A 27,000-nucleotide genomic window follows, 5' to 3' on the forward strand; every position below is an offset into this window, starting at 1 on the left:
ATTTTTTAAACTTACCCGTGTGTTACATTGAAACCCTTTTCAAACTACGCGATAATATAATAGCATAGGTATAGTTCATAGCTCTACAATGTCGCGCACCATACATTATTATGGACAGTTCACACTACACCGTACTATATATTATTGGCTTACTATACGCAATAAAATCGAACATGTGCTGAGTTCATGCTGTGCTATATCGTGAGTATATTATGATAATAAGGGACAAGACGAGCAGGATTCTTGAAAAACCCAAAAATTCTGAGCGGCACTACAATTGCGCTCGTCCCCTTGAAACATAAGATGTTAAGTCTCATTTGACCAGTAATTTCACTAGCTATTCGCCCTTCAGACCGAAACACAGTAATGGATTATGGTTACAGACATAAATAATTAATAATAATAGCATAATACAATAGTTATTGCATGTAAATTTGAACAATTTTAATCTACTATTAATAATAATGTATACCTACTTTTAATAATAATAAAGAGGGAGATGTTACATATCTATGTTAGTCATAATTATAATGTAATCTGTGACCAGATGATGGTCTATGCTTCTATGTGTTAGCATCACAAGATGGCGACTGATAAAATGTAATATTAATCGAAGCAAGTATGGTTAGAGTTGTTTTATTTTAAATAAGTAATAGAATACAAAGGTAGTGTCAAATTCCTCACTGTCATCGTCGCTCGATGAGTTTTCCAGATTATCCAGTATATAATAATAAATACCGATCGCGGTCAACTGAGCTTGCCATATACAATAAATACTTGCTTTTGCTTTTTTTTGACATTCATAAGTGTCATTTCCGTGACCTACGTGAATAAAGTGATTTTGATTTGATTTGATTTGCGATTATATGTATAGCGTAATGTGAAAGCCATGCTATATAGTATAGAATCAGGTCCTTATATGCTATATTTCACAATAGTATAGCTTAGGCTGAAAAGAGCTTGAGTGTTTGACGTTTGAGTATTATAGTTACATAACTTTACGGTGATTGTGCTATAAATACTTTGTAAAACGACGAAAGTATTTTTCCAATTTCAGGAGAACGAATACTAGCGTTTGCCGACCTTGTCCTCGACCCGAAACAATATCCAAGTGACTTTGTGTTTGACACAGACGATGTCAACTTTCCAGTAGAAAAACTTCGCTTTCTGGGTTTAATGGGGCTCATAGATCCACCAAGAGAAGAGGTATGTTTACGTTCACATTATTTAAAATTAGTGTTGCCCAAAGACAATATCATTAACGTTTCTATTATACATGTAAAGAAAACTCGGAAAAAAAGCTTTCACACAGATGACACCTTGCTAAATTTTTCACCCCCATAAATAGAATGTCAATAGACTTTAGCAACTGTGTACTCCATACGTCTCGAAGGGCTGCTGAAAACTAGTGTTGTGTTGGTGTCTTCTGCAATAACATAACATTATACTGAGTCAGGCCTTAATTTTTTTTTAATTTTGATATATTAATTGTTACTTACCTTATTTAATTAAGTATGTTAAGATTTTAATTAATATAGTAAATTGTTGTTTTATGGGTATTTTTGTTGCTAATAATGTGTTTTCTATTTCTTTTCTAAGTCATTATCATCAGCCGGAAGACGTCCACTGCTGGACAAAGGCCTCCCTCAAAGAATTCCACGACGATCGGTCCTGCGCTGCCCTCATCCAACGTATTCCGGCCATCTTGACCAGATCGTCGGTCCATCTTGTGGGGGGCTACCAACACTACGTCTTCCGGTATGTGGTCGCCATTCGAGGACTTTACTGCCCCAACGGCCATCTGTTCGTTGAACTATGTATCCTGCCCACTGCCACTTCAGTTTCGCAATCATCTTTTCTAAATATCATTATAAATTTAATTGAAACCCTTAGTGCCGAATTTTGTATTATTTATGGAAGAGGAGTGTCAAGTGATCACCGCTGCCCACGTTCTCGTTTAAAACTGGAAGAATCACAGGAGCGTTGCCAGCCTTTTAGAAAAGTGTACGAGTTTTGTTTAAAGGTGTGTACCCATGTTGGTAAATATTGCATCTTAACATCAGGTCCGTTCAGCGATACAGCGCGTGCGTGAAGCTGGCGTGCGTGTCATGATGGTGACCGGAGACCATCCCGGAACCGCACGGGCCGTGGCTGAGGAGGTGGGCATAGCAACCACGGACAAGTGCCACGTCATAACGGGCACGGAGCTGAGGAACATGACGCCCGACCTTCTGTATCTCATGCTTGAAAAACATTACGAAATCGGTAAGTTGTAGGTTAGTGTCGAGGACCGGAGGCCATCCCCCCTCCCCCTCCCCCCCCCCTCCCCATCCCCCCAACAAAATATGAGAGCGGTCTTTCAAAAGATATTTAATGTGGGCGGCGGTGATTACTTACCACCCGTACGCTCGTTCGTCCTCCTATTCCATAAAAAAAAGTTGACTTGTTGTATGTTGATTTTATGCGAGAGCTTAAGGGGGATAATTTTGGATAAACAGGACCGTGATTGTGTGTGATTAAACTCTCATTTAGCGGTTTCAGCTCAACGTGATGGGCAAGGAGAGGGACCAGGAGGGAGGCTGCTTTGCACGGCTAGATTATGACTACCACAACAGCGCTTTTTTCTGTCGTGGAAGCAATAATGTGAAGCATTATTGTATTTCGGTCTGAAGGGCGCCGTAGCTAGTGAAATTACTGGGCAAATGAGATCTTATGTCTCAAGGTGACGAGGGCATTTGTAGTGCCACTCAGAATATTTGGGTTTTTCAGTATCAGTTAACATCAACTGAACGTCCTGCTCGTCTCGTCCCTTATTTAAATAAAAACAGTAATTCTAATAAAAATATTTCAATTTAAAGTTTTCGCCCGCACATCTCCAACTCAAAAGCTCCAAATAGTAGAAGCCTGCCAGCGCCAGGGAAGCATCGTGGCTGTGACGGGTGATGGAGTAAATGATGCACCAGCTCTCCGAAGGGCCGATATTGGAATCTCCATGGGAATCACTGGATCACAAGTTTGTACTCAACAAAAACAATTATCTCCTAATTACACAGTCGTTCGACTATTGGCATTTACTTAGATATTTTGTATTTCACTTTTCGTATCGAATTTTAAGCAAACTTTAGCAATAACAAACATGTTAAAGTACCTACCGGTAAAGCAAAATTTGAGTTGCACCATTTTACAATATTTAGTTGACGTCATACTGCTAACCGCAACCGTCCAATCTTCGCCGGTTAAAGTTAAATAGTGACTTGTCAAAAGTTTAAGACAAAAAGAAATATTCGATATTGACTTACTTGTTCCCAATATTCAGTCTATCTCTTACTTGAGATAAAAATCGTAACTATCGTTGACTTTTCTGTTCCAATAAAATTATCGACGGTAACTCACCTTATCCGTACACGCTGTCTGTAAATGAGTCGACGTATAGCTTACCAGCGACAGAAGTTTGTATGGAAATTGCAATTCATGCGTCCCAATATAAGGCGATAAGAATGACTTATCGGTTAATTGGGACAGCTTCAGATTTTTGACAGCTAATTACTGACGGTAGAAGGTAGTAATTTATCTCTATCTGTAGATAGTATATTGGCAACAGCCGTTAATATTTCACTTTTTGACTTTAACTATGCCAAGAAATACGATAATGCAACACATTTCGCAGTCTATATCAAAGTAGCGTTACTGTTAACGTTAAATTTGACTTAAACTATAACAGCTAATATGATGCAAGCCTAAGTCTGCACCATACGTTTTGGTGGAACATGTTTTTGCGTTTCTGTATCCTAAAATTCGCTACAAAAGTAACCTTTATGATAGATTTCTTGATTAAATAAAGATATGCGAGTGTGGCGTTACTTTGGCAGTGTCATTTACATACGCTCCAACATTGTTTAACGAATCTACATGACTTAACAGTCGAAGAATGGAATGGAGAGGAGTATTTTAGGTATACAAAGAATTGATAAAGTAATTTTACAAGAAATAAAAACGAAAACAAAATTCAAAAATGCACACACTGCATGCAGACAGCTTAAATGGCGTTGGACGGGACATATGTTACGAGACAGTAAAGAAAAATGGACTAAGTTAATAACAGAATGGTACGCAAGAGATGGCAAAAGAAATAGAGGCAGACAAAGCAAAAGATGGGAAGATGACTTCAAGAAAGTGGCTGGTCCGATATGGACCCGTTTAGCGAGAGACAGGAATACGTGGAAATCTTTAGAGGAGGCCTTTGTCCATAGACAAGCTGTCCTACACAAACATCCAGTTGCCGATAGTTCAAATAATAGAATAGATTAAATCAATTAAGTGTTTAGTAAGTAGGCATGTATATACTAATTGTAAGGAAAAGCATTTATTTATTGTAACAGTCGAAGTGCATCTTGATTAAACACACAGTATTGACTCACGGCTCTCATACTTTCATTGGCAATATTTCTAGCTACTTGTGAGATACCTTATCTGAAGTAAAGCGAAGAACTCAATGCTCCTGATCATCACTACATTTAAAGAAGTTTATGTACAAAGTTACAGGCGATCCAGATCTTTTTATGACAATAAGGAACGAGACCATCAGGACGATCAGCTGATGGTAATTGATACGCTCCGCCCATTACAATGCAGTGCTACTCAGGATTCTTGAAAAACCCAACAATTCTGAGCGGCACTACAATTGCGCTCGTCTCCTTGTGATATAAGATGATATAATGCTTACACATTACTGCTTCACGGCAGAAATAGGCGCCCATAATCTAGCCGACATCCTGTGCAAAGGAGCCTCCCACTGGTAACATAACATAACCACTCTAATGTTACGCATGTCACCCTTAATTATAGTTTTTATTCGATTTGCAACTTAAAATGCTGACTTTTAGCTTAAGCAGTTAGAAGGTATCTAAAACCATAATATCATTGTTTAAAAAAGTTACAAAAGTTTTGTCTACAAGTTCATGACTCAGTAATCTTTTTATTGGCAACACTTCTAGCTACTTGCGACTTGAAACATACTTTACCTGAAGAAAAACGCGAACTTAATTGACGATTTCGTTTGATAATTGACGAGACGAGCAGAACGTTCAGCTGATGGTAATTAATACGCCCTACCCATTACAATGCAGTGCCGCTCAGGAAGGGAAAACCCAAAAAAATCTGAGCGGCACTACAATTGCGCTCGTCACCTTGAGACATAAGATGTTAAGTCTCATTTGTCCAGTAATTTCACTATTTCATCCCTTCAGACCGAAACACAGTAATGTTTACTGCTTCACGGCAGAAATAGGTGCCGTTGTGGTACCCATTATCTAGCCGGCTTCCTGTGTAAAGGAGCCCACTGGTCTCTGGAGAGAAAAAAATATAGGCTTTAAGCATGCCACCGTAAGCTCTGTGACAAAATGTGCCAGCATTTTCTTTTTCTTCTATTTGCAATTTGAAATGCTGACGATTAGCTTAAGCAGCTTGTATGTGTTCAAGGTGTCGAAGCAAACGGCAGATATCATTTTAATGGACGATAATTTCGCAACGATTGTAACGGGGATTGAAGAAGGACGCAAAATATTTGACAATTTAAAGAAGTCAGTTTGCTACATACTTATATCGAACGTGCCGGAAGTAATACCAGTTCTCATGTTTATTTTATTCTCGATACCTCTACCGCTCGGTAAGTTAGAAGTTTATTTAAATTAAAACTAGGTAAGGAGTCAAATCCAAATAAACTTCATTCAAATAGGCTTAAACTTAAAACTTAAAAACGCTTGGTGCGTTCGGGAAGCTTCGTAGAATTTTCTCGACCTAAATACCATAATGCCTGAAGACGAAGGTTTTTTACCAGTGTGTGTTGTCAGTGATAACATACCGAACGCAGACTTGGACGCTAAGTCTATGCCTGTCTAAGCCTTATGAGGAAACTCATGATCGCTCAGAGGGCTATGCTCGGATTTTCCCTGCGAGATCAAATCAGAAATGAGGAGATCCGTAGGAGAACATAGCTCAGATATTTGCGAAACTGAAGTGGCAGTGAGTAGAGCACATAGCTCAACGAACAGATGGCCATTCGGGCAGTAAAGTCCCCGAATTGCGACCACGTACAGGAAGAGTTGGTAGGTACCCCAAAAGTTGAACTAATGATCTCGTAAAGATCGCCGGAATAGGTTGGACGAGGGCAGCGCAGGACAGATCATTTTGTATCTAAAAAGAAACAACAAATAGTCTATTTAATCCGCCATATTTTATATTTCAAAATTCGAAAAACTATTTCCAGATAATACGAAATACATTACCTAACGACAATTCTTTAGAAGCCAATAATAATAGCCAATTACTTGACAAATAAACATCACACAAAAAAATATTGTTTTTCCACATTAATAACTACTAGAACACGGATCAGTAAAAAAGGAAAGGACTCCGTATCACCTTACATAACAGTGAGGCACCAAAACAAGCCGGTAACGAGTAAGTACAAAAAAGAAGTGTAAAAGTAAAAATTGTGTAACTGGTACACCCCGTAACCGCACACACACTAGCATAAAGGTGCATCACTTGCTAATATCACGGCGCGGAGTCCTTCTTTTTTTACTCGTCCGTGTACTAGAAGTACAATTAAGCCAAATATGAATAAATTTCAGAAAGTCATATTTTTTTTGCTGTACTTGTAGCTTGAAATGTCCCAATATTTGAATTTTAATGATTTTCTGGAAAAATAAATATGCTTTTAAATACGTTTTTAGGAGTGATGACAATATTATGTGTAGACCTTGGGACGGACATGTGGCCAGCAGTTTCTTTATCACATGAAAAAGCTGAGCAAGACATTATGGATAGGCCTCCACGTAAATCTGATTCTCTCGTATCTGCATCAATGCTAAGACTGGTCTATGGACATCTTGGTCTAATAGAGTTTGCTGCGGGCATATACGCATACTTTATAGTCATGGCTGAACACGGATTCTACCCACGCCAATTATTTGGTAGGTATATTTCTAGTACCTGTAAATATATATTGAAGTGGGGTTAAGAATATTTTGGAGGGATTATTTTAGATGAATATATGAGAATATATTAATTGTATGCATAAAAAGTCAGATAAATATCTATGATTGTAATTACTCACATATTTAAAATAAGGTATAAGAGAGAGATGGGATAACGAGGCGGTGAGTGACGTTGAGGATTCACTTGGTCAGGAGTGGACTTACGGGAAGAGGAAGGAATTGGAACGCGTGTGCCAAGCAGCTTTTTTCGTAGCTATCGTCATAACGCAAATGATGAATGGAATTATTTGCAAAACCAGATACAACTCCATTTTTCAAGTCGGTCAGTATTACAACAAAATATGTTTAAAGACCTATCTTAGTTGGTTAGATAGGCTGGGACAGCTGCGAAAACGTCGTGGGGTTGAAAGTTAACCTCTATTTTGAGCACTACACGCACACAAACACAAAGTATCTTACACTGCTATCGCAGTATCTAATCGTATCTAATCGCGAGTGTAAGACGTAGCTTGTCACGCACACTTAAGTAATAAACCTGGCCCGTTTTCGGCGGTTGTCTCGCAGAAAGAGGCTCTCTCTAGATGTATAAATTATGTAAGTAAATAATTGGCAGGGATAGTTTTTAAAAAGTAGAAAATGTTGTCCTTCGAGATGCGAAGCTTATTTTGTTTATATAAGAGGGGGGAACGGGCAATAGGCGCACGGAATGAGGAGTGATTATCGCAATGGACTATCATATAGTGAGGTAACCGCCCATGGATTCTCCACATTCGATCACTATCAAAAATATGATACTGTTACCTTTCTTAGAGACTTAATGGATTTTTGTGAATATAATTTATGATTCTGGATAGTCTCTTTTTTATGGGAGAGGAGGATAAGCGAGCGTTATGTCAAGTGATCACCGCCGCCAGAGGAATCACGGTATCGTTGTCGGCCATTTAGAAAGGTTCCTTCTTACTGCGGTGTTTCCATATCGATACGACATGGGTATTCAAAACCTCCTGTGATTCCTCTGGTTTTGCAAGAGAGTGTGGGGGGTGGTGATCACTAAACATCAGGTGACCTGTATTCTCGATTTCCTCCATTTCCTTAAAAAAAATGTGTACGCGCTTTTTATGATGATATCCATGTCCTAGAAAAACCGCACAAGGAAGCTCATTCAATAGTTCGGTGGTGTTTGCATTGAAAGAAAGATCCTAAAGGATAAATGACGTTTGGAATTCGATGCAGCTATTAGAAGTACGACTACATTGAATTGACGGACAGATTATTGGGGATTCCCCGTTTGTAAAATTATTATGTCATCATAAGTTACACAAAAAATGTTGTACATTTTTACATTAATATGATCCCAGAAAATTTACGAAATACAAAAGAATTGTTACAAAACGTTTGTGTGGTATCATGGCTCTCGGGCTTTTTAATAATAATAAATTTACTATACAATAATATTGTTACATATTTTATTTATTAAATAACAAAAGAAGCCCTCTGAGTTTCTTGCACCCGTTCTTCTCAGATCCGACGCATTTCCGAATGGGTGGTAGTTTTTGATATTCAATATCTAAGAGATTTTAAATTCTATTTTGAATAAAAATATTTGAATATGAATCTTAAATTCAGTACCAGTCAAACTTATCATACATTTTATAATTAACAGGTATGAAAAATAGAATTCTAAATATCGGATTAGTTGTCGAGATAATTGTTGCCGCTGCAGTATGTTATACACCAGGAGTGAATAATTTCTTCAGGACATATCCTTTGAAATTGAGATGGTACGGAAATACGAATTTATTCATATTCGAGCAGTTTTACAGGAGAGTTTAAATACTTTGAGTATGCAATTTCAAGATCGAATGATTTTTTTTATGACAATAAGGGACGCAACGAGCAGGACGTTCAGCTGATGGTAATTGATACGCCCTGCCCTATACAGTGTCGCTTAGGATTCTTGAATAATCCAAAATTTCTTAACGGCACTACAATTGTGCTCGTCACCTTGAGACATGATGTTAAGTCGCATTTTCCCAGTAATTTCACTAGCTACGGTGCACTTCAGACTTCACGGCAGAAATAGGAGCCGTTTTGGTACCAATAACCTAGCAGGAATCCTGTGAAAAGGAGCCTTCTACTGGTGAATGCCCTTAGTCGCCACTTACGACACCCTTGGACCTGGGACTTCCCTGTTCTTTTTATTCCCCGGGGAAGCACAGGGCAAATATGAATATAATTTTTTTATTTGATGTCTGATTTTCATCTTCTCGTTATTTTCTTGCCACAACAGTCGTGCTTGTCAAGAAGTGGCTCTTTCTGTTAGAGGTCATCCGGGTGTACTTGTGAATGGGATCGCACAGAGCAAAATTGAATTGTGGAGTTGGACCCAATGATAGATCGCATGGGTGGCCTTCCACGTTAACCTGGGCTACAAGACACTCTACGCTTGCGGCGGCGTCATGTGCCGGGTCGTCTCCTTCCCTCAAATATGTGCGAACAGAACGATAGCTAGTCTATGCGTCAACTCGTTAACAGGCTTTTGGTGCCAGGCTCTTCTCACGAGCTCAACATTTTCCGAACATATGGTAGATTCAGTAATTTAAAAGAAATATTTAGTGACAATTCAAACCGTTTAATTTAAGACTAATTAGACAGAGAATTAGACTAGACGAAAGCAAGTTTGCGGGATTCTACTATGGCAGAAAAACCCTGCATGATACCTAGTTCCTTGTGTATCGAGACATTTGTGCAAAATTAAAACACAACGTCAAATGCCAACTCAGTGAATTTTATCGTATTCATTGTCTTATAGTTTAAATTTACTTACACTTCTTTATTCTTGTGTTTATGGATAGTACCTGGACGACCGAGCCTTGCTCGGATTTTTAACAAGGTATAAAACTTGAACAAAAAAAAACTAATAGGACACCTGGATTCGAACCGGGGTCTTCTGCTTTCCGGATCACCCAATCTTGTCATCATCGACAGTCAAGTCATAATATGCGCTAGGCTTGATTCGTTGGCGTTGCATAGAGATGCGGGTTATCTGAATCTTGGAGTGCTCAAAGTAGTTTTTCAGGTTAAACAGCAGCCGGATTCCACCACTGGACATTACGGCAAAATGCTAAGTTCCACCCGCATCCTGTTGACGTCTGGCATTCTACAACTGCGTGTTTTGCAAAAAATGTATTCCGTCGCACCGCCACTTTGTGGAATCATCTATTAACTGCTGCTTTCCCGAACCGATACAACTTACGGCCGTTCTCAAAATTCAGTCTATCTCCGTTTGTGACCTACTTGAGATAAAAAATGTAACTATCGTTGACTTTTCTGTCCCAATAACTTTATCGACGGTAACTCACCTTATCTATATATACCAATGGGACGACGTATAGCTTACCAGGGATTGGAGTTTGTATGGAAATTGCAAAAGTGAACTGGCGATAAGAATGACTTATGGGGTATATTGGGACAGCTTCAGATTATTGACAGCTAATTACTGACAGTAGAAGGTAGTAATTTATCTCTGTCTGTAGATAGTATATTGGGAACGGCCGTTAGGGAGTAGAGGATACTCCCAACTTAAAGGCCGACAACGCCGCTCTTGACCCCTGGTGTTACGGATGTCCATGAGCGGTTGCCCCACCACTTCTCATCACGTGAGCCTCTTGCCGGTTTTACCCCATTATATAATAAAAGACTCGGATCTAACTTCACCATACTTTACTAGCCCAAGCTATATGGATTTAAAAGAAGCTTTTGATATTAATATTATGTCGTGTCGGGGAAATATGATAAAAAAGATGTATGAGTTACAACTTTAATGATAAGACCGAGAGAAGTAAAAGTCTTTGATAGGTGATATATTGATAGTTGATAAATGATATATTGATAGATTCTTAAATGATATGTTTATGAGTTACGCGCGGCATGATTGATTGCCGATGACGAACTGCTGTCTAAATGACCTAAATTAATGCATGTGGCGTAAAAGTGCTGAAATAACAAATGTACGTGCGTTGGCCCGTACATGCTCCCGGGCCGAAACATGGGAGATGAATGATAGTGATGCGAGTGCATGACATGATAACAGGCTTAAATAACAAACATTATATTTTGATTACAAGGTGATTAAACAATGTTTCTTAATATAACAATGAGCTAATGTCTCTACGAAAGATTGGCGACGTACTCCTATTAACATAACGCGCACTTGGTAACTGATTGGCACTTTTTAATGCACTGACACTTTTTCTATTTAAATCGCTCATTTCGATACTACATTGATTAGCGTTCGCGGCACTACACTGATTTGCGACACTTTCACTAACACTAAATACCGTGTTCTGGGGACGGCCAGCGGTAACACTAGCCGACGCTAGCCGGGGGCGGCTAACATGCATGCTAGCCGGTGAGGCGGGCGGCTGAGGCTCCACCCTCGCCTGCCCGACGCGGCGCCACCGGCTCCGAACGACGATGACCACTACAGTGACTATACAGCAAGAGCCTACCTCGTAAATAGCCACGTAATGATGCACGTCATGGTATGATAATCGATCTGCTAGGACTCCCTCGATGCCTTCGAAATGTGGTGCTGGAGAAGGATGTTGGGCATACCTTGGACTGCACACCGAACTAATGTGTCGATCCTGAAACAGCTGGGCATTGTGACTAGGCTCTCTACCATCTGCTTGCGTAGGGTCCTAGAATACTTCGGTCACATCGCCAGAAGGGATGAAGACAACCTGGAGAGACTGATGGTAACAGGGAAGGTGGAGGGAAGACGACCAAGAGGAAGGAGCCCCATGCGATGGACCGATCAGATTCGCACTGCCCTTGAAACCACTGTCCACGACGCTTTACACTCTGCTTCCGACAGGGGCAGATGGCGGCAAATAATACGCAAAAAAGGACTCTGTCGAGATGATCACGACCCTCAGCACTGAGGAAACCGACGCGAGGAGGAGGACTCCCTCAGAAGCGGACTCCTTCATGTCTTTTATTTGTTGACTTATTCGCTCTAAGTCGACCTCTACAGGGTTCGTGATATTTATTGTCTCGATAGCTGATGATGGTATCGAGATGTTCATGATGTCATTGATAGGTGGAATATCTATTTTTATAACATCAGTTGACTGATGAACTATATTTGATAATTTTCTGTGTGGAAACAATGTGAAGGAATCACCCTTGATGCAATCATCGCTTAGTGTAATAATTCCAGCCATCATAAGTTGCTCGGCGGTAACATGACTCTACCATATGATTCGTATAGTACATTGATCGCAAAAGAAAAATAAATAAGTATTTAAATTACTTAATTCTGTCCAAGAATTGCGACTAATAGAATTTGTTGTTTCGCATCGATTTGTTAACTGATTTCTCAAACACAAATTCTCATCTGATAAATAGGTTGTTTCAAAGGGCACGTGTATGTATCAGTATCGTATTTAACTCATGCTTGTCTGTCTCTTTCTGGCATAGGTACGTAGGAATCTTTCTGTATATTTATCGCTACGTAACTTGATATTGGAACTAATTGAATCATATTTTTATTGGCTTTAAGTGGGATGGAAATCAGTTTATAAATATCATAATTGTCTCTTTTAACTGAAGAGATATTAACTTCAAAAATGATAAAATTCTTTAAGGCTCTCGCTTTAACGGTAAGCAGATGGTAGATTTTTGATAGGTCGGACTGAATATTATTCAAGGGCAAACTCAGATCTTTTGATAATAGTCCGGTAATGATATTTAACCCATTCCTTAACTGATCAGGCGTAAGGAGGTGGAAGTTAAACTTTCCAAGGTAAATGTCGGTAATAGAATCGACTAACGTCTCTTGAATGCTTTTCAGGCTTGATAGTACACCGTTAGCGATAACAGATCATAAAATAAAGTCACTCGTCTTTATTCCATACTGTAGAGCTGTTGCGCGTTCTTTCATCTCACGTTCCAGGGCGTTAATGTGCTGGTTAAAACTTTTATGCTGCTTATCAATGGATACAATGGCTGTTTCGACTCTTTTGATCAAGTTGAACTCCGCTTCTACGACGGAAGTTTGATTTTTCCATAGTAAGGCCAAATGTTTTTGATTATCCCTTACATTTTGTATATCTCTTTCATATTGTTCGGCGAAGCTTTCGTCAAGGACACCAAATAAAGTGTTTGCGATAGAACCGACCCCGTTGATAAAACCGCGGCGCAGTTGCGTGCCGCGCCGTGTGAGTTGCTGACCGAGCAGGATTCCATTGTAGTGCTCAAGCTCGGCGAATCCGTGATGTAATTGGAGTAGGACAACGTCACACTGTGATATAACCTTTAAGTTATTGTTATCATTACGTTGATTGAAACATGAGCTATCGAGGTGTCTGATGTATTCATTTAATAGTTCAATGCCTTGCCATCCATTTCATAATATATTATCAATTTCCATTGATCATTTTCTAAACGCATACTACCAATTTTGTCGCAATAAAGGCTTTGATTTGTATTTAGGTTTGATACTTGATGATAAGAGTAGACTGGTAGGTTATTAAAAATAACCACATAAATATTGAAAATAGCTTGTAAATTAAATCACCGACTCGATCCTTACTTTTGTTTATTGCGTTTGCACTCGTGAATAATAAAAGAAGTAAGTTTTTCTACGTGACTTATTAATTATAATTTATATAATGCAAGTTAAAGACTATGACACTCGCGGGGAAAAAGTTAGCATCTGTCTTCGCGACTCGCGTCCTTTCTTGTCAAGTATCTGGGGTCTATATCTTTCTCCCTCTCTCTTATGTGCTCAGTTGTCACTCCAAACAATACTGGGTTGCCACTTAATGTGGATGCAATCACCACAAATATATTTCCGACGGTTACTAATAGAAGACATGACTTGTACTAGAGTAGGTAGAAAGGATGATGAGATGGGACTACCATCTCTCTTCAATACTCAATTTATCCAATACAATTGTTCCTGCTGAAATCTTGGAGAGCTTGCCACTTGTCTACAGGCGCCGAATGTAGCTGCGATGTGCTCAATATTTATTTATTTATTGTACAATTAGCACGGCAGTGCCACTTACACTAATTAGACGAAACACTAAAAGGAAAAATTACAAACAAAAAGGGGAATATTAAAGAATAATTGAATTAATTATACAATATCAATACTCTCCGCGTACCTTAGTATTTCAGAAACTAGGGAAGTCCACCCATCATTGAATGGATCCCGTTGAGCATTTTTGTCCCAGAGCGCGTTGGAAGACGCTAATGAACGCGGTATAGTTGCCATAGCTCGCGCAACGGTGCCATTTAGCGGGACCACGGAAAGATTATTATTTCGTGGGCGAAGATTATTGAATTTAGGGACACGTATACGATACAATTGCTCATGAAGATCTGGAACCTCTCCTCGTAAAACTCGACACATAATTTTTAGCTGGTCGCAAGTCCGCCTGACCTCCAGGGAATTGAAACCTAAACAACCTAAGAGAAATTTGCTTGGATACATAAAAGGATAATATCCATAGCAACGTTTGTACAGGTATCTTAGGAAGGCCTTCTGCACTTTTTCTATAAATAGTTCGTACTTTTTCTTGTAATATGATCACCACAGTTTGTTTTGCACCGCTATTAGAACCAATTGTTCTCTCTTTCTTACTCCCTATAAAAATGTTTCCGTATCCGCTCACACACAGCGCAACAAAAACATTGCGTGCATACAAAGTACACATGTCAGAAGTGAAACCTGCATGGTGCATGAACCTCTAAACTGCATATGAATTCATGGTACGTGTTGCTAGGATGACACATGATTTCAACCGCTATGAAAGAAATTCCTACCACCACTAATATATATAATATTATGTTCTCCTGGTGTCTATGTAGTAATACGTCGTGCGTCTTGGAGTCAGAATATATTAAGGTATACTCGCGCCATACTTAAGACAATCTCTTCTTTAACTATGATCGCCTGGTACCAAAACATTGTATTATGCTTCCATGTTAAATATTATGAATTGATGTGACTGCTCTTTTTACTGTCGCTTTTTCGTTTCATCGACTTTCAAATCACAACGATGATAAAGAAGTTTCTGTTATTACAATCGTTACTTAAAAAATATTTACAAGTTCAGAAAATACACACCAATATTAAAGCTTACATTTTAACCAATAGTAAAACGTTTCATTCAATAAGAATTGAGAATAATATTATATGTTCTATCTCGCTCTAAAACTAATGCTATCGCAGTTTGTGTAAACTCGCGTCGAACCTCGATCATACGATGTCAATGAGCATTCCGCACCTACGTTGTTGCTCATTGATTAAAATTGCATGAATAGCGATCGACCCCCGACGCTTCACTCGTCAGTCGAGTCCGCTCGGCCTTGCTGTTCGGTTGTATAACGCGGAGCATATGACTGATCACGTGATATATCTGCGATCGTCGAGAGAAAGTACGATGCTTGAAACTTCACTGAGATGACTACTGGTGATCTGTATCATTCTATGAGTTGATGTACAGCATTATGAAATGGTTCTTATCAGAGCTAATATTACGTTATATAAAATAAAATGTTCTTATCAGAGCTAATATTACGTTATATACAATAAAATGTTCTTATCAGAACGAATCTTTCGGCATACGCTTATTAATTACGCTTATAAATCGTGCATAATAACTGTTATTATGCACGATTACTATTTCTACGATCTATAATGCTACGTTACAAGTTAGGTATTAGACATTTGTGTTAATTGATATTATTGGTTGTAGGTACAGCTACATATCTCTAGCTACGGATACATTGCTGTCACCGTTTAATGACAAGATCTTATCTATCCATAGTTATGTCCAATATAGTAATAGTCCAATGCTTTATGGCGATAGGTTATTGAAATGTAAGTAAGGGTAAAAGGATAGATTTGTCTACCTCTAGTAAGTTAAACTAAGGATAGATAGGTTATTGAAAACGGCCGTAAACCGAGATCAGAGTGATTCGGATATCAATTTCTTAAGCAACTCAAATAATATTAATAAATTAGAAATACAAGATGCCTTCATTAAGTGTAGTTTTGAAGAATTATAAGAAATAGAATAGACATGACTTGTTTTAGAGCAGTTACAATAAAAAAACATTATATTTTGCAGGTGGTTCCTGGCGGTTCCATTTTCCGTTCTTATGCTAGCTTTTGATGAGTTCAGAAAATACTGTATCCGAAAAGAAAAGTTTAATGGCTGGTTTAATAAACTTCTATTTTACTAAGCAAGAATCATGTAGATACTAATACTTTTATTATTACAGAGTTGATAATAATATGGTCTTATGATTTATATAACATATTATAATAAATAATATTAACTTACTATCCCGCTGCGTTTTTGCCCGTTCTACTCAGATCTAAGGCATACTTTTTCGAATGGGTGGTAGTTTTTGGCTTTAAATAAGTGATTTCATATGAATATATTATATATATATATATATATATATATATATATTTTGAATAAAAATATTTGAATTTTAATGGGGCTACCTTGAGTTGGCGAAGAGAACAAGGCTCAATAAATGCTAAATAGTTAATTTAGATACTCTACGATTATTTAGAAAGTGAAGCTGTTAAGACTTCTACTCATTGCTTCAATTGTGGCTTACAAATGATAAAAATAAAAATACAGAAATATTTAAGGAAATGAATTTATTTTCACAACACTTAAAATATTGCACTTTAACTAACAATAAATTTTATTTGACCCAGTGATAGAATTTATAATTTAAGTATAATATTATGAGGAATCAATGATAACATTAAGACGCATTGCTTACAACGAGTACACCAAAATAGGTATTTACAAAGATAAGGCACAGAGAACATATAGGTAATAATGAATAGTAAACTTTTATTGTTTGGACTCAGTCACAAACAATTTGTAATTTCTAAAGTGATATCCTTACTTCTGGGATTAATTATATTAAATTTGTAATCAAAATTTGTGAACGATGCGGATCGAACCCACGATCTCGGACGGAACCCGAGAGGTTCGAGTCCCGCATTGTTCATAAATTTTGGTTACAAATTTAATCTAATGTACCACATTGTTAAATATTTGTTTACGTTTACACAAAATGGTATACTTTATACTAATGTCAAATACTCGCAATAAAATTGCATTTAACACCAAAATATAAAACAAGAAAATAAAGTAATCATGCCAACATAATATGTCTGACATAACTTCATACAATAAAATTTAATCATCATTTTGCTGTGTATACATTTAAATACTAAATATTTTATTTAATTACATTATTCATTCAAAATCGTTTTAATTGATAAGAGAAAAATTATTGATTCTAGTTTAATTACCTACCCATACTTATTTAAAATTTGAGATTGCGTAAACATTTATTCTGTACTTTTAAAAAATTACATCAGAATCGTGTAGTTTGCTGCGAATTTGCTGTTAATTGTTGTGTAGTAATAAAAAACGGCCTGGAAGGGTCTAATGCGGGATGTGCCTACGATGAAGCATATATCTGGATGTGACAAACGAACAATACTATGCATGAACGATAAAAACATACAACATTTCTGGGAATATAAAAAAAAGAATTAATGTGTAATAAATAATTCCACATTTTCATTTAAAATAATTTGTCTATTGATTATTATCACCAGTATATTAACTCATTAGAAGAAAGTTCAAATTATCAACCTCGGAAACCAAGCTTGTCCATACCATGTGGTACTTTTTGATCTGTCAGGGTTAAAGGGTTATTTATATATATTTATTTTACGACTGTACACACATGACAGATTCAGTTCATACTTCATCCTAGGCTGCAACAGGTGCGTGTGACAACTTCACAGCGAACGAGAATTTTGGTGATTTTCTTACAAATGCCATATATGTTATAACGTAATATTGCTTGAAATAAAATGAATTTACACCAAGAAAACATAATGATTATATCACTTGCTTATCTGCATTATTTATAATAATATCGTATAACTATTTTACCAAAGTTATAAGTAACATGTTTTAAATTAATGGAATACATATGGCGTCTGTTGTAAATGATATTAAAACGTTTAATTCTAGGGTTAAGATTATCTATATGTATGACAATGTATACCTATATATTATATATGTAAAAATTCGGTATTTACAGAGCACATTACTGGTTACTATTTATAAGATATAGACAGTTTTAAACATCGTCAAGTGAAATAGAATCATTTTTTTAAAGTTACTTATACATTAAGCATTCAACGGTATTAAGGGACAATTTCTAAGTACCTATACCTAATTAAGTTATAAAAAACAATATTTAAGTACCAAAATTGGCGACTTTACAAAGCGACAAGAGAGTTATGATAGGTTTGGTATATTCTATTTCAATGGTTAGATAAATCACTTTATTTATTATAACTAGGCGCCGTAGCTGGTGAAATTACTTACGAACGAGACTTAACATCTTATCTCTCAAGGTGACGAGCGCAATAATAGTAGTGCCGCTCAGAATTTTTGGGTTTTTTTAAGAATCCAGAGCGGCACTGCATTGTAATAGGCAGGGCGTATCAATTACCATCAGCTGAACGTCCTGCTCGTGTCGTCCCTTACTACCATAAAAAATCTAATATAGTATATAAAATGAAAAGTTTAAATAAATAACATTAAACATAATAAATACTTCATTTTTTATTTGATGAACTTTGATTTCTATAATCCGGAATTAAACCGTGCATGCCTATTCGTATGGTAAGAGTGAGCGAGCGCGCAATATCGGCAATACTCCTCCCCCGCTTCATGATGCGTTCCTTCAGCCATAGTCATAGCCAATATAAATACGAAAATAGAAAATATAAAACAAGAAAATAAATAAATCATGCCAACATAATATGTCTGATATAAATTCATACAACTAAATTTAATTATCATTTTGCTGTGTATACATTTAAATACTAAATATTTTATTTAACTATATTATTCATTCAAAATTGTTTTAATTGATAAGAGGAAAAATATTGATTTTAGCTTAATTACCTACCCATACTTATTTTAAATTTGAGATTGCGTAAACATTTATAATTAACGTTAAACTTACACAACAAAAATATTACGATAATATTATGATTTACGCACGATTTGCGATAATTTATGTGCTACTTACCTTCTACCCATATGCAACTTTTTGTCTAATATTTTAAACTATTGGGAGAGACAGATTTTAAATATGTATCAATACAGGCCTGGCCATTGGCTGATCAAACCATTTTTATTTATTTATTTTGATTAAAACGGTTACAACACCAATTACAATAATCAAGTACATTAAACTATAATTGTTAGACGCTATTATGCGAGTTCATTAACACTTCAAGTCTATTAGTAAATAGATCACAATCAGGGCGGGCTTCTACGAGGTGATTAAACAATTTCAAGACTCGCGGCACGGGCGCTGCAGTGCGTGCTACCGTGCGACACGCGGTTACCGCCAGCAGACGGTGATTTCTACAACGAATATAATTGTCAGGTGTATACAATCGAATCAGCTCATCTATACTTAATATTATAAAGCTGCAGTGTTTGTTTGTTTGAACGCGCTAATCTCTGGTACTACTGGTCCGAATTGAATGATTCTTTCAGTGTTGGGTAGTCCATTTATCGAGGAAGGCTATAGACTGTTTTTTTTTTCAAAATTAGGGGTCCGTAATAAAATTGCTATTTTGTAACACAAGGTGTAAAATCTAAAACCTATTTTTGCGTGCGCTGCAAAAACTATTGACAATAGAACAAAATGATGTACAGGCTATAATTACTTACTTATTATTACTTATAAAACTATCGCGTGAATTATTCTTTAAATGGCATAACAACGTTTGCCGGGTCAGCTAGTTATGAATATCAGGGGCATCTATTAAGCCACGGCTAACTTTCAGCAAGGTAGTTGCCTGGTCGAGAGCCCGTCTGGTTTCCAGAGTGTTGTATCCAAGGCAACCGACGAGATACGCCGTCGGGTACAAGTACGGGTACCTAGTTTCCGCTTATACAGGAAACGCAAAAATGCGTTTTGTACTTTCTCCAGCATAAGGGAGTAGGTTACTTCGTAGGGATTCCATACGCACGAGCTCGCTTCAAGCTTACTACGCACAAGGGTACTGTAAAGCAGTTGTATAATATTGACGCTGTGGAAATCGCGCGCTTTCCTTAATACGAAACCCAGTCTCATAAAGGACTCTTGAGTGACTGTTATTATATGGTCGTGAAAGGTAAGCTTTTGGTCAAATGTCACACCCAGGTCTTTCATTGAATTTCGTCTACTTATGAGCTTACCATTAATGCGGTACTGAAAAGGGATTGGTTGTCGCATTCGACAAAAAGTGACAGTGATATGATATACTAATTTTACGACATAATTTGTTACATAAGTCTTCGGCCCACAATGCTGAATATCACTAAGCCTGTGTGGTAACGCGTAGTACTGCCGTTATATTATTTATATGCGCTGCAAAAATTCTCTGACGTCATAATATCACGCACCGCTGTGATTTAATGTAGCGTAGTGACGTCAAAGTCTGAACAGCTTAATATTTCGGAGACTATACGTCGTATCCAAAATATTATCTTAAAATTGTTATAACTGCCGCGGGAATTTAATAACTCTATTTATTTAAATCGACATGATTCATCGGAGTTAGTAGCGACTAGTTTCGAACCATTCGGGCGTCCTGCATCAGGGTTTATGCAGTGAGTTCGCGGTTACGCCCCGTCTCGCACTACAGGTATGCGCTCGTACTGCGCCCCCCTGATCTGTCAAGCCGCAACTTGCTCGAAGCTGATCCGAAAATTGTCTGTACAGATAAATCGTAAGTAAAGCCGATTTAAATAAATATTTTTTACCTATTTATTGACGAGGTTAAAATCAAAATTTCATGATATTCTTCACTAGAAAACATACACTATGAACTTGAAGTTCGCGGTTAACTGACATTCATTTTGAAACCAATACAAGCGATTGGAATTTAAGACTTAAAGCGCCTAAACAAAATATTTCTTAGTCGTTTATATGGAATCAAGTATTTTAACAGCTTGATCAATAAGAATGAGCAAGCGTGCACGTAAATTTAACAAATTGACACAAAATATACATTAGTTAAAAACATTAACATTGAACTTTAATTAACTACTTAACTGCTAAAAAATCTAAAGCATTTAAAATAAAAACTAACATTCAAACAAAAACATGGCCAAAATATGACATTTAACGAGATTTGTAACATCAGTAAAAAATTCTATTTAAATCTGGTTTAACATACATGAAATGCTCAACTCAAGAATTAATGGAACGTGCGAGCCAAAAACTCGATAAAACTACACAGACATTATGGAACACTGACCCCTACTATTTACCACTGGACTGGCGGCTGTCAAAGTGATTTTGTTCCTGTTTGATATTCGCCATTTTGGCGCTGCTGGCCATGTAGCGAGAGTCTGCGAAACTAAAACTAGTGATGACAACCTCAGCAAACATCGACAGATTGTGATAAACTATTTACAAAAAAATTGTGTACATTATTATGTTTACTCCTGAAGTATAAATAACAAGGAAAACGACCGAAATTATTTCAAAATGCAAAAATACTTCAGAGTATAGTACGCTTCTCTCGCAGCCATTTGTATTATAGGTCAAAACTAGTTCTCTGGACGCTCGCGGGTGGCGCTTCAAAGAGATACAAATAAATTACCGTCAAACATATGGAACAGCCTGTCCAGTGGTATTTATACAGTGCCATGGAAGCAATATTTTAGCCAACACGCAAAAGTGGCATTTCTATGGCTAATAGTAATATAATATATACAGCGTGACGCTACAAAGGCGACAGATAAATGCAGCGCCACGTTCATTTGTAAATACACAAGTAGAACTACTTAACCGTAATCATAAAAAATCTATAAAATCAATAATTGAAGTTTTCAAACAAAATAATTAGACGTCGTAACGAGTAAAGTGAAGTGAGGAGCGAGTGGCGGAGAGGAGGCGCTAGTGTAGCGATGTGAAGTTTGAGGCGAGTAGATGAGTGGGGATGGCGTAAGGTATATAAATGTGTTACTCGGGATTACATTAATAATTATTCTGCAGTGTTAAAATATTACCATTTGAAAGTTGTAATTGTAAAATCTGTTACATAAAGTGATTTGGGATTTTTTTTTATTTACCCTGACTGCTTTAAAACATACTTAAATGAAAAAATATTAATCATCTACGAGTTATGAACGGCTATGGTGCGGCGTGGGACAAGTAGGTATCAGTGCCTACGTTCGCGCGGCTACTAGATTACTTACACTTGTTCTGAAATTATATTATGGAAAATTGTTTTATTTAGGTGATTTACGTTTTTTTTATGTGCACGCGCCATTTACTTAAAATGCCTAATCTTAAGCGTAACCGCGCTTCACCTGGGGTAGATGGGAAGAATGGGAACCACTTCGCGTCAGCTGTATTATAAAACAAAACCGCTAGAAACTGCTGCCGACACGAACGCGCACGATTAGATTGGCATTGGCAGAACCGCCTCAATATAATTACTAATTAGTAACTTAAGTGTTGTGCTGTGCGATTACTTTATACCACGGGGATTGGTCACGTTTTATAGACATACAGAGAAGTCGCCCCCGCCTGCATATCTTTTTAAACTTTTATTCAAAATAAGTACCAGAAAGGCAGTATAATACGAGCCACTGGCTTATACATTATGGTTAAGGTTAAATAGCTCTACCTACGTTTATTTAAGTAACCATTTTTGTATTGTAGTGCTAATACGATAATGTACTAAGCTTTCGTACATTTTTTATATATATTATATAGTAAGTACATTTTTGAGATTCAGCATTTAAATTGTATTCGTGTCAGTACATTGATTAAGTACATAATTTTTATAAGACTGATCCGTATATTTAAGCCCGATAATAAAACTTACAAAGATATCGCTAAAAAAGCTATAAGCCAACAGCGTAGAGGAAGTTTTAAGTCGGAAATGGATATCGATATGAGTCCGACATATGGGTCTTGCTTATCAAGCATTCGGCCAGAATACGAAAATTTGTTTGCTTATTTTCGAAAAAAAAAAAGTGTATGCAATTATGTACGCACGAAAGAAGTTATCCTTCTTTGTCGTAAAAACCCCTTAAAAATTTAATTTCTCGTGCTATTTTAGATTTGTAGAAAGAACAATATTGTAAAAGAAGTAATACATAAAACTAATGAAATTATTATTACAACAAATAATTATTAAGTATGATACAAATGGTCTAGTTGACACATCGTAAAAATTCACTATGATAATTTTTCCCTAACCTTCCTAAAAGAAGTATGACTTCAAGAATTTGCAAGAAACATGGTTGATACTTTGTTTGATTCAGAATATAGTTTTGATACTTTTTAGATATATTATGTACTTCTAAGTCTGGCGAGGATATGTGCGTGGATCGCGGGCGCACTCCTCATGTCCGCGATCGAATGTCTGGTCTTCATCAGCGCTTCTTCGCGGCAGACTTCATCTTGTAAAAGACAATCTATAATCTTAGCTACAATTGTCGATGGTGGTACATGGGGATTCCCTGTAAAATGAAACAACTTTAAGACACTTCTTTAAAGACGACTTTTTAGACGACCTGTATAGCCGAGTGGTTGGCGATCCTACCTACTAATATAGAGGTCCCGGGTTCGAATCCCGGTAGGTGCAAGCATTTATATGATGAATATTGATGTTTGTTTCCGAGTCATGGATGTTTATATGTTTATCTCTTATATCTTTAAACGAGCAATTCTTGTATATATATATCTCGGAAACGGCTCCAACGATTTTCATAAAATTAAGTATGCAGGGGATTTCGGGGGTGATAAATTGATCTAGCTAGGTTTCAATTTAAAAAAAATGGTTTTATCCATGTTTGAATGAGAAACAGCTACAATAACATTAGAATACAAAGGTAAATTTCGCCACTATATACAAGACTATTATAGCTCAGATGGGACATTGGGTGATCCGGAAAGCAGAAGACCCCGGTTCGAATCCAGATGTCCTATTAGTTTTTTTTTGTTCAAGTCTTGTACATTCTTAAAAATCCGAGCAAGGCTCGGTCGTCCGGATATTGTATGTTTAAGTAAGTATATTGTATTAAATATATCGTTGTCTTGTAACCCATAACACATGCTTAATTTGGGGCAAGATAATTTGTTTAAAAGTGTGTCAGTATTATAAAAAAAAGAACAATTGTTTGACATTTTCCATTTTTTAATAATAAGTAATATGTTCTCATAATTGCAATTCTGTTCCGAATTCCACTTAAACTTGGATATCATCTCCACCATCTGCCGTTCTTCTACATTGCAGTATTCAATAAAGTTTTCTTCCACGAACAAATAATCATAGAATGAGCTTCCTTTTGCAGTGTTTCTAGAGCGATACTACATAGGTACCTTAAAAAAAACCCGTATTTTTTTTTAAAAGGCCGGCAATTCTTCTTTGATCACCTGTTTCTTATTTTTGTTATCCATCCATAAAAAGAATCATTAGTAGTCTAACAGGCCATCCTAACAATCTATGGTCTCTGACAGCGGAAGTACTGGTACATCGACCCGACAGACGTTGTTCTGTACATAATAAACTAAACACTGTTTTGCATGAATTTGTAAATAATATTTCATAACATCGAGAATTATTTCGTTAAAATAATATGCTCCCTGTATAATTAAATTGTTTCACAGCAGAACTGTCAAACCGTGCGTCAATAAATTCTCTTACAGAAAATATGTCCATACAAAACAAATATTGGAATTACATAATAATTATGGGTCTCAAACCGAAATAAAACTATCCTATCTCTCAAGTTGCGACTAAACTGCACTCCATGAAGTAATCCCCATTAAAATCCGTTCATTAGTTTAAGAGTTCACTGGAACATCAGGACACTGGATTTATATATATTATTAAGATGTTGATAGCACGATATAGGAACATGCAGTTGATCCCAAGGTTTTAAAGTAGTTTGAAAATGAAAATGACAATGGGCAATTCAGTTTTCCTTAAAAACCCATTGATTTATTTTTTATTTTTTTATTTATTTATATATTTTCTATTTAAATACATCAAAAAATACATCAAAAAGACCATTATAACCTTGTGTATGTTACATATAAAAATTATTAGTAAAGGGTCTTCTAAACGGCCAATATTTTTCAGTCGTCAGACTTGTAATCGACAGAAATTTAAGACTATATCTTAAATATCACAGAATATAATAACAAGCTTAGACAATTAATATGTCTAGATAGTCTCATGCTGTTAGACAACCGACAAAAACAGGCCAGGAATATTAGTTTAGTGTGCGTGAATTGGTCTTAATAGAGGTTAGTCCAAAACACAATATTTTTCGACGTTTTTACAGCTATCATAGTCTATCTAGACGTATAAACGATCTAAGATTAAAAGAGATGGCTGAAACAACATAGAAACTGTCAGTCAATATACCGCAGTGTTTTCGATACCCAACTCTGAAATTAGCCATAATTGCTTTACGGCCGTTCCCAATATACTATCCACAGATAGAGATAAATTTCTACCTTCTACTGTCAGTATTTAGCTGTCAATAACCTGAAGCTGTCCTAATATACCCGATAAGACATTCTTATCGCCTTATATTGGGACGCGTGAATTGCAATTTCCATATAAACTATAGCTGGTAAACTATACGGCGTCCTATTGACAGAAAGCGTGTATGGATATGGTTACCGTCGATAAGTTTATTGGGACAGAAAAGTCAACGATTGTTACGATTTTTATCTCAAGTAAGAGATAGACTGAATACTGGGAACGGCCGTTAGTGCATTGTCTGCAGCCACACATTGCAACTGAAATATTGATCGTCTAGAAGCTCCATAATAGATATAATAAGTACTTACTGCACAGCTATTTGTGGCACTTCATATGTTCGGTGATAACCGGACGTAACCGGTTTCATGAAACGACACACAGGCGTGCAGTTCGCTGTTAGTAATTTGTTAGTGGTATTAGTAATTATTAAGCAATATATTATGTTACACAAACAGCCCTTTTCCCAATATATAAATAAATGATTTACATTTAAATAATATTTCGTTCCTATTCTCATAAGCCCAGGCAACCATGTAGTTTTTGACTTTCAATAAGTGATGTCACATCCTATTTTGAATAAAAATATTTGAATTGAATTGAATTAATTAATGTTATATATTAAGTATTAACTTAGATTTCATTCATTTTAATTTATTCATTAGTTCTTGTGAGTCTGTAAACTAAAGCAGCAATAGTATAAACTGCAGTGGTTTTTATTGCATTGAAGCCTTGTATTTTTATAATAAATAAATCAATAATAAAACTTAATAATTATTAATATAAAAAAAAAATTGCGTGCGTACAAAGTACATATGTCAGAATTGAACTGTATATAAACTCCTGGTATGTGTTGCTAGGATTTCAACACGTTATGATTTCAACCGCTATGAGAGACATTACTATCACCAATACCATATTTATGTTCTCCTGGTGTCTATGTATTATATTAAGGTATTATAAGTAGGCATTATAAGTTTATGGACCTGTTCCTGGTGTTAGCATTATGGTTATGACAGTTTCTAGCAAATTCACTTATGTGCCTATAAACATCCATTACATTATCAAGAATATATTAAAAATTAAAGTAATTATTACAACAATTAATTGTTAAGCTTAGGTTATTAAATTTCATATACTGAGGAATTCTAGAAGAGCTTGTTCTTACTAACCCAGTCTAAATGCTATAACTGCTTCAAATAATATTATTTTACTGTCGGTACAGTATTCATGACATTTATGAATAGTTATTATTATGTAGTTATATTAGGTTTTGTTAGTCATACATAATATTTCCTTCCTTCTTAGATAAGCTTAAAGCTTGGTTTAAGTACATAGATAACCACATTGTTA

The 27,000-nt window shown here is 36.4% G+C and overlaps 2 protein-coding genes across 7 annotated transcripts in view; one reads left to right on the plus strand and one right to left on the minus strand.

The window, feature by feature from the left end:
* Positions 1-604: 604 nt before the first annotated feature.
* LOC126972460 (sodium/potassium-transporting ATPase subunit alpha-B-like) lies at positions 605-16,099 on the plus strand. 2 transcript variants are annotated; one of them, XM_050819244.1, is made up of 9 exons: positions 605-665; positions 1,058-1,206; positions 2,064-2,265; positions 2,859-3,013; positions 5,479-5,665; positions 6,735-6,974; positions 7,132-7,320; positions 8,662-8,779; positions 15,770-16,099. In XM_050819244.1, exons 2-9 carry the CDS (start codon positions 1,177-1,179, stop codon positions 15,900-15,902), a joined length of 1,254 nt encoding a protein of 417 aa, XP_050675201.1. In that variant the 5' UTR covers positions 605-665; positions 1,058-1,176; the 3' UTR covers positions 15,903-16,099. The 2 variants fall into 2 exon arrangements, with proteins under 2 accessions (XP_050675201.1, XP_050675202.1); XM_050819245.1 differs by lacking the exon at positions 605-665 and adding an exon at positions 882-973.
* LOC126972486 (uncharacterized) overlaps positions 6,653-27,000 on the minus strand; it is a 28,919-nt gene continuing 8,571 nt past the window's right edge. For 2 of the 5 annotated variants that reach the window (XM_050819286.1, XM_050819288.1), the window contains one exon: positions 16,673-23,614. In XM_050819286.1, coding sequence (XP_050675243.1) covers positions 23,445-23,614 — 170 coding nt within the window. In that variant the 3' untranslated portion in view covers positions 16,673-23,444. Of the gene's footprint in view, positions 6,699-10,837; positions 11,648-16,672; positions 23,615-25,958; positions 26,044-27,000 lie in introns of those variants that run through there. The other 3 variants (XM_050819287.1, XM_050819291.1, XM_050819290.1) reach the window with 3 other exon arrangements.

The sequence above is a fragment of the Leptidea sinapis genome, chromosome 26 (assembly GCF_905404315.1).
Source record: "Leptidea sinapis chromosome 26, ilLepSina1.1, whole genome shotgun sequence".
NCBI classification, from domain to species: Eukaryota; Metazoa; Arthropoda; class Insecta; order Lepidoptera; family Pieridae; genus Leptidea; species Leptidea sinapis.